This window comes from Aythya fuligula, chromosome 3 (genome assembly GCF_009819795.1).
Source record: "Aythya fuligula isolate bAytFul2 chromosome 3, bAytFul2.pri, whole genome shotgun sequence".
Classification (NCBI taxonomy): Eukaryota; Metazoa; Chordata; class Aves; order Anseriformes; family Anatidae; genus Aythya; species Aythya fuligula.
The window spans coordinates 84,202,845-84,211,067 of record NC_045561.1 but is presented as its reverse complement, the minus strand read 5'-3'; the positions used below and the strand labels follow the sequence as shown (position 1 = coordinate 84,211,067).

General features: G+C 41.8%; 1 protein-coding gene across 2 annotated transcripts; it reads right to left on the bottom strand.

Annotated features, from left to right (window-relative positions):
* Positions 1-303: 303 nt before the first annotated feature.
* SMIM28 (small integral membrane protein 28) lies at positions 304-8,029 on the bottom strand. 2 transcript variants are annotated; one of them, XM_032185683.1, is made up of 2 exons: positions 7,406-8,029; positions 304-1,600 (listed from the first exon to the last, which is right to left on the bottom strand). In XM_032185683.1, exons 1-2 carry the CDS (start codon positions 7,514-7,516, stop codon positions 1,181-1,183), a joined length of 531 nt encoding a protein of 176 aa, XP_032041574.1. In that variant the 5' UTR covers positions 7,517-8,029; the 3' UTR covers positions 304-1,180. The 2 variants fall into 2 exon arrangements, with proteins under 2 accessions (XP_032041574.1, XP_032041575.1); XM_032185684.1 differs by having other exon boundaries at positions 304-1,595; positions 7,406-7,469.
* Between the last annotated feature and the right edge of the window lie 194 nt (positions 8,030-8,223).

Below are 8,223 nucleotides of genomic sequence, written 5' to 3'. Positions count from 1 at the left end.
TCGTAGTGTCATAGAATAGCTCACACCTGCAAGGAAGAAGCTGTCAAAACACATAAAAACTTCAGGTTTCATGATAGCCACCTTCCAGATGCTCAGAACAGGAGCATCTGTCAGCATAGTGAAAGTGCTATCCTGTAAGAAAGAGTTAAAGATATGCCACTGCCTGAAAGAAAGCATGTGCAAGCTCATGAGAAACAGAACTGGCACCAACACATCTGAATGATACGTTGCTCTAGTGGTCAAGAAGTGAGTATAATGCTGTTTTGAAATAGAAACCAGATTTTTTTTGTGCATTTGATTTTATTTTTTTCCCCAATTCTCTTATACACTGTACCTAAAAGGTCACCAGGTTTACTGTTTTAGACATGTAAATTGAAAAATAAGTCAAGTCAGTAGTCTAAAACTTCAGGACCTTGCAGACCTTGGCTTGCAGCAACAGTGTGGGTGTGCTCTTGTGTGATGGTGCTGGAGTCTTCCTCACCCAGAATGATCAGGTCTTCTCTGGTCATTCTCATTGTTCAACTGTAGTAAAAGACAGCCTTTAACAACAGTCCGTAGTTGAACTTGTGGGGACAGTTCCTGGAATCTTTTTTTTTTTTTTTTTTTAAAGATTTATTTGCTTTCCTGAGAGCTGTGTTCATTTCAAAGCACTGCAGAATGATATGCAATGTTTATACATGTTGATTAAGTAAATCAGCTTGTCAGAAATTCAATTAAAAATAAACACATGAAGTACAAAAAAAGCAAACTGGAATAGATTCATGCTAAGAGCCCTTTTTGTGACTGCTGAATCTGTAGCATAACTTATCATAGAATCATCTAGGCTGGGAAAGACGTTCAAGATCATGAAGTCCAACCATCAGTGTTATGTTTCTTGGCAGCTGAGGGATTTCAGGTGGGCACATTCTCATCTGTAAGTTTAATCCTTGTATGACATACTCAGTTTTCTCAAATTCCAACATTAACAGCCTAGAACCGATTTGGTGTCACACTGTACATGTAGCCTTGCCACAAATGGAAGATAGAGAATCCTACAATGAGGTGAAAAGGCTCATTCCCTGTTACTCAAAGTTTCTTCCTTCATAATTCACTGGCTTTGGCTCATTTGGAATTTTTTTTTTGCTAATTTTAAAGGCCATAGCAGATCCCTGTTTGTACCATGAGGGGTTGCATGCTTTGGCTAAGGTGCTTCCGTAGGAAGTTTATTTGGTGCTGCTGGATGTGCCGTGCTCTCTTCATAAGGAGGCACTGGATCTGTAGAGAGCTCAATGTGAGCCTCGTCCAGGCTGGTCTTCATGGTGGCCTCCTCGTACGATGGAGGCAAACACACAGAGAGGAACGTGGCATCAGGGACCAGAGTGGAGTAGTGGAAACTCTGTTCACTGGTCCAGGGCAGCACGGAAAGGAAATTGGGCACCTCGTGCTCCGGCAGGGCCTCGGGGAGGTCGATGCTGAAGATCTGCCCCTGCGGGGTGGGGCGCTGGCAGCGGCGGTACAGGAAGAGCAGCAGGAATGCCAGGAAGAGCATCATGGTGGCAGGCAATATGATGCACAGAAACGGCTCTATGTCTTCTTTGGTTGAACTTATCTGCTGTCTGCTCTGTAAGTAAAGAAAATAGATAGCGCACTAGGTTCCTGGAGACCCCTTAATATAAAATACATCCTCCACCCCCCCTGCAGTGACTTAGCTGATACACTCCCAAGTTACTTTCTGCCTGTATTAGTGACACTCACCAATGTGTTTTGCAGGCTAGTGATCTGTCAATTTTTATTTGCCCATTAAAACAAAATACTGTGACAACTAGACACAAATAAAATGAAGTTGAGGAAACCCACCTCCTTGGGAAGGGGAACAACAGACTGGAACTATATGTATTTTGGTGTATGTCTTTATTCCTCTGGAATTATGCTGGGACTAGTCCTCTTTGGAAGAGAGGTTAAACTTTTAAAACTTGAGACAACACTGAATTGCAGAGTAGGGCTAGTGATCCGCTGTCTACTGTTGTTTCTTCCTATTTGGAAAACTGTACTGTTTAACAAACAAATATTGTGACAGCTTCCCCTTTCATCAGGACCTACTGCCTGCCATACCTGTTGTTTGGCTGCTATATTCTCACAGGCCAGCCCCAAATAATACTTGGTTTGTCAGGACCGCCTGGACTGGAGCCCTTTCTTGTACTTGTTCTGCCAGCTACCCAAGAACCAGTTTCCCTGTTTAAAACTGTGGAAAAAGAACTTCTAGGAATCTTGGTAGCAGCTGTGACTGGCTTGTCAGCTTTATCTCCTGCATAATACAGCACAAACGACCTCTGTCCTACAGCTGCTGAATTGTGCTGTAGTATTAATAGGAGTTACAAGCTAGTTTTGTTGTTGTTGTTTTTTATAACATTTGAGCACTTCGGCTGTGTTAGTTTAATTTTCAAATGTTAATATAATAAACTTTCCCATTTAATTTGCTCTAGCTCCTAATAACTGGATCTCATTCACAGTTTAGTTTAGAGTAGGGAAGAAAACCTAAAATGTCACTTACTATCAATCGTTCCCTTTGCGAGTACACAAAGAGTAATCAGATTGCTTTTTCACATTGTCATGGTGAGACTAAATAGATCAATGTGTCAGATTTATTTTTTAATGAAAGTGGTTATTTTCAAACCAGGAAAATTCTAGTGTTTTTTTCCTCAGACTACTTGGAACAGGAATACAATAGGCTGTTTGCAGCAATGCTTCTTGGGGGGGGGAGGAAGGAAAAAAAAAAAGGCAGTAACTGATACACCTTTTTTAATCTACTAATACTTTCTCTGCTTATTAAGAATCATGGTCATTCTGTTAGCTACAACATCAGTGTAACCTATATTCAACTGATTACCTACCGTGCATTTGTTACCTCTCCACTGCATAGTCATATTATTAAATTATTAGTATGTGGTCATGCTTCAGAGAAAAAAAAAAAAAAAAAAAAAAAAGTTTTACTTTGCAGCAAAAGAAATAGTGGACAGGAGATTTCTGCTTTTTTTTTTTTTTTTCCTTTTTATTTCTTTTCCCCTGAGGTATTGTGGGTCTGAGGCCAAACCCATTAAAGTCATTTTAAAATACATTGAAACTATCATGGACTCACTATTAAGCTTTTTTTCCTCAGCTGTCTTTTAACCACAGAAATACATACTAAAGAGTTGTCTCGTATCTACTGATCATTTCTTATTAAAGAGTTTCTGGCAGTACAAGCAGTTGTCTTACCTCACCGTTAAATGAGCTACAAGAAACAGCAGGGTTGGAAGAAAATGTTCATCTATTACTCTAATGCAGACATTAAATTATTTAGTAAAATGAGATTTTTTTCTTATCAAGTTTGCTACTTTTTTGTTGGTTGTGGTCTTAGAAGGTGCATAAAACAGTACACAGAAGAAATGAAGGAAGGATTGTGTTACTTCTGTGCATTATGGATATTGAGATTCCCTCATACAGTTACGCTAGCACGGCTTTTATAATGGATATTTAAAAGAGCTGAGCTTTTGTACAGCACTTTTCATGATCCACGAAGAGTACACTTCTGAGGTTTAAGTTTTGGGTTTAATTTGTGGGGAGCATACTTTTGATCAGATTTAACTGTTGTTCTTAAGATCTGTGAGTTGCACGCTTGTGGTTGTTGGTGAGGACAGAAGGTGAGACTGCCAGCGTTTGATATATGAGGCTACAAGAATCTTAGAATCATTAAGGTTGGAGAAGACCTCCAAGATCATCTGGTCTAACCATCCCTCTATCACCAATATCACCCACTAAACCCTGTCCCTGAGCACCATGTCCAACCTTTCCTTAAATGCCCCCAGGAATGGTGACACCACCACTTTCCGGGGCAACCCATCCCAATGCCTGACAGCTCTTTCTGAGAAGAAATGTCTCCTCATTTCCAACATAAACCTCCTCTGGCACAACTTGAAGCCATTCCCTCTAGTCCTATCACTAGTTACCTGTGAGAAGAGGCCAACCCCCAGCTCCCCACACCTTCCTTTCAGGCAATTGTAGAGAGCAATGAGGTCTCCCCCGAGCCTCTTCCTCTCCAGACTTAACAACCCCAGTTCTCTTAGCTGCTCCTCACAGGCCTTATGCTCCAGGCCCTGCACCAGCTTCATAGCCCTTCTGTGTACACACTCCAGGGCCTTGATGTCCTTCTTGTAGTGAGGACCCCAAAGCTGAACACAGCACTCGAGGTGCGGCCTCACCAGAGCAGAGTACAGGGGGACGATCACCTCCCTGCTCCTGCTAGCTGCACTATTCCTGATACCAGCCAGGATGCTGTTGGCCTTATTGGCCACCTGGGCACACTGCTGGCTCATGTTCAGGTGAGCATTGACCAACACCCCCAGATCCTTTTCCTCTGCACAGCTTTCCAGCTACCCTGCCCCAAGCCTGTAGTGCTGCATGGGGTTGTTGTGACCAAAATGCAGGACCCGGCACTTAGCTATGTTGAACCTCACCCCATTGGGCTCTGCCCAATGACCCACCCTGTCCAGGTCCCTCTGCAGGGCCTTCCTAACCTCTGGCAGATCGACACTTCCCCCCAGCTTGGCCTCATCTGAGGGTGCACTCCATTCCCTCATCCCAGTCATCAATAAAAAGGATGGGTCCCAACACCGACCCCTGGGGAACACCACTGGATTTCCCTCTATTCACTACCACTCTCTGGGCCTGACCATCTAGCCAGTTTTTAACCCAGCAGAGCGTACCTGTAAAAGGAATATGAAGCCCGATTATCTCACCTTTAAGCCCAGTGAGCTTCACTGGAAGGAAGCTTATATTTTAATCAATAGCCAAGGACCACTGCTATATCCTTCACGTGCTGAGGAAAGCACAGCCTAGTGTTACAGCTGCATGGTGCTTCCTGGTCTGAGACGTGGTCTCGCACAGGGGCTCCATTGTTGAGAATCCACAGGATGGCAGGAAAAAAGAAGAGGGACTGATGGAATAGATGCGAATTTGCTGATGCCCATAACTTGAAGGATAAATCATGGTGACCTACAGTACATTTTGATATTATCTTTTGCCAAGCATTGTACATAAACTGGTTTTACATTGAGATGTGGCACAAGAAGTATTTACTGTAGTTGATGTCTTGTGGGTATATCCAAACACATCAAAAGTACTGGGAGACAACTGAGCAGTGTTGGTCACTGTTTTTCTGCTCTGTTTTTGTGCCTTTTCTGAGAAGAGTGGCTATGGGGCTACTGAAGAATGTTATGAAGATCTTAACATAAAAACCTGGAAAATCTTATAGCCGTAAGAACATGTATACCAAAAACTATAATTAAACTAAACAAACATCTTTTCTGAAGCTTTAAAGCTACAAAAGAAACAATGGACTGGTGGCTATAGGTACTGGAAAATAAGTGCTCTAGAAATGAAACTGAATCTTCAGTAATTGAAAAATGTAAGCAAATTAACCAACTGCTGTACATATCAAAAGTAAAATTTTAACATCTGGAAGTTTCCAAAGCAAACATATTAAGTCACTTAGTGAATTACTTTGTAGCATTTCCTTGATTGGTTTCTTTTGATACTATAGCTTCAGGTGAGGTCTGTAGGCTCTGCCTGTGTTACCATGAGCAGCTATGGTGGATTTGTTAATTGACATAAACAAGACTTGGACTTCCAGCCTGAGATAAGCTACAGACACACAAACATAGGAAAAACAGCCTGTATAAAGAGGAGAAAGCAGAAAAGTGTGCAGCAGTAAAAGGAATTAAGTCTCTAAAAAGTCCTCTCTTTTCCCAGAACTGATTTTTAGTAGGATGGTTTGGCCATTGGGGCTTATTTCCCATCATAATCATTCTTTTCATTTATACCTTTGTGAGGACAGAAACAAGGGGTCAGTTTTCTGCTATGTGTTCAGTATTTTAGAAGTAGTAAAGCCTTTCATTAGTAATCTGTCTGCCTGTGTTTGTGTTTTTTTTTACCATGCTGAGGATGTACAGTCGCCAGCTTACAGATTACATGACCCATATCAGTTCAGATGAGCTTTTGTTCATGTCTGTTGATAAAGGAATGAAATGGAGAGTGCAGAGTTGTGTGGCATTTCCATAATGAGTAATTTAATGGTTTTGGAACTGAACTTTTAGTATAGACAAAAGAAACCTAGTACCTACTTTAGAAGGGAATGACCTAATAAAGCATGAGTTTAAAGGAAGCTTTTGTGTAAGGATAAGGGGGAGAGGAGGGAAAGCTTGCTTGGCTTGCTTAAATTCCCATTGAAGTGGCTGTTTGGTGCTAGAATTTATTATGTGAATGATTTGCTAGGGCACTTAGACCTTTATTTACATGACTTTTAAAATATAGTCCATATTTATGCTAATAGTTTTGATATGGTGTTTGAAGTTGAATCAAGGAACAGGTACTTCTGAATGTTTTAACTGGATTTGGAGCAAAGTCTCCTTTGAAGTCAGTAGGCTGCGGCCCATGCATAGGTGCTTTCCTAAGTTCCATTCTGCTTCTCAGAGATGATTCATTATTGCTTGTAAAAAGCAAAAACATTAAACTTTGGAGAACAGAAAAACATTTTGACGTGCTTTTGTATCCATTAATAACTACACAATTTTAAAGAGATCCTAGACTTAAACTGCATTTTCAAATACTTGTTAGAATGTGCTGCTGGTGCTGCTGTGTGTTTCCCATTGTCAGACAAAAACAGCTTCAGGGCGTGAAGATGTTGCCATTCAAACTCTGGCAGTCTTAGTGATGAGGTAGACTATTAAAATCATAGAGGCATTAAAAAAAAAAACTCTTACCCCCTTTCTTTTTACAACAGTATACTTGAATGCTAAGTACCATGGCCAGTTTATTTGCTGGTGCTACTTGCCTCAGACATTTACTAGGGGTATATGTGAACCTGAAATTTTTATTCCTCATCAGAGAACCCCTTTCTCTGCATCTCAGCCAAAGACAGAAAAGCAGGCTGTGTTTTCATCTCTCCTCCCCCCACTTGCCTGCCTGTGATCCTCTCTCTGAGAAGTAATCAGCGCACAGCTTAGAGAACAAGAGTTCATTGCCGCCTGCTACGGACTGTAAACGTCTGTAGAAAGGCTTCATGGGACCAGATCCAAAGAGTAAATATGTATTTAAAAGAAAAGAAATCAAGGAATAACAGAATGCATTATGCTTAAAAGACAAAAACTTCTTTAACTGACACTCCAGCAAGGCTTTCCTTCTGATGTTTATTTTTTTTCACCATATCTATGGTGAAAAGAACTTAACAGCAATAAATAAATGCTTTGATGATATGTAATTGCACATTACTGCTTTGATACAGCTTGATACCCATGTATTAACTATGTACGTACACTGAGGCACTGTACAAACACACACACACATGCAAAGTCAAAGGAGATGCCACAAACACGAGCAGGAGGGTACAGACCTGGAGCTCTGTTTCCAGCAGTGGCCCACCTGGCTCATTGTTTAGCCAGTCGTAGTTCCCCCTGTCTGCGTGTCCGAATTTCCTCCAGTTGCTGCCCAAGAGCCACCTCATGCTTTCATCCAGCTGGTCTTCTGCCTTCGTGCCTCCACCTTGCTTCGCTGCTTGCCACCGCCTCCCAGCCTCAACCCAGCTGGGCTGCTCTCAGCTAATGATCGCCTGGAAACTGTATCTCTCCTTTACAGCACCGAGGAAAGAAAAAAAAAATAAATAAAAAAAATTAGACCCCCACCCCCCATCAGGAAGCCATGCAAGCAGATCTCTGATTCTCTCTCCACTTCCAACTCAATCTCCCTGGATTTGCTTCAGTGGCCTACATTACCAGCAAAGCTGGCATCAGGTATCAGGGCACCGTGGCTGATAGCGCTCTGATTGGAGAGCTCCCCGCATTAGGATTATTAAAAGGGGAATTTGCATGGGAAGCTGAGACCACATGGTCCTGGCTCCATGTGGATAAATAACCGCCTATATTTAGGTATCTAATAAACACTTTTCCAACAAAAAAAAATAAATAAGAACTTCTGTGTCAAGAGTGAAAGTTGCCTCTCAGTTGCAGGGTGTGAGGAAGCACTGAGGATCCAGGCAGGTTTTTCTTCCCTGCTGCTGGCTCATACAGTAAACAGTGAGAGCAGCTTCTGGGTAGACAAGCAAGGACACAAGGCTAAATGCTATACTGAATTATTTAGCAGCTCGAGAATGTAAATGTTAATGATAAATCCAGAGAGAGAAGTCTGCCAGAGCAGCTTTGGTCACTGAGAGCA

Excerpts from the sequence above, each read along its gene's own strand:
- SMIM28 (XM_032185683.1), bottom strand. The coding sequence starts at position 7,516 with ATGAGGTGGCTCTTGGGCAGCAACTGGAGGAAATTCGGACACGCAGAC. Across the intron at positions 1,601-7,405 it reads TGCTGGAAACAGAGCTCCAG|AGCAGACAGCAGATAAGTTC; the intron begins GTCTGTACCCTC and ends CTTTACTTACAG.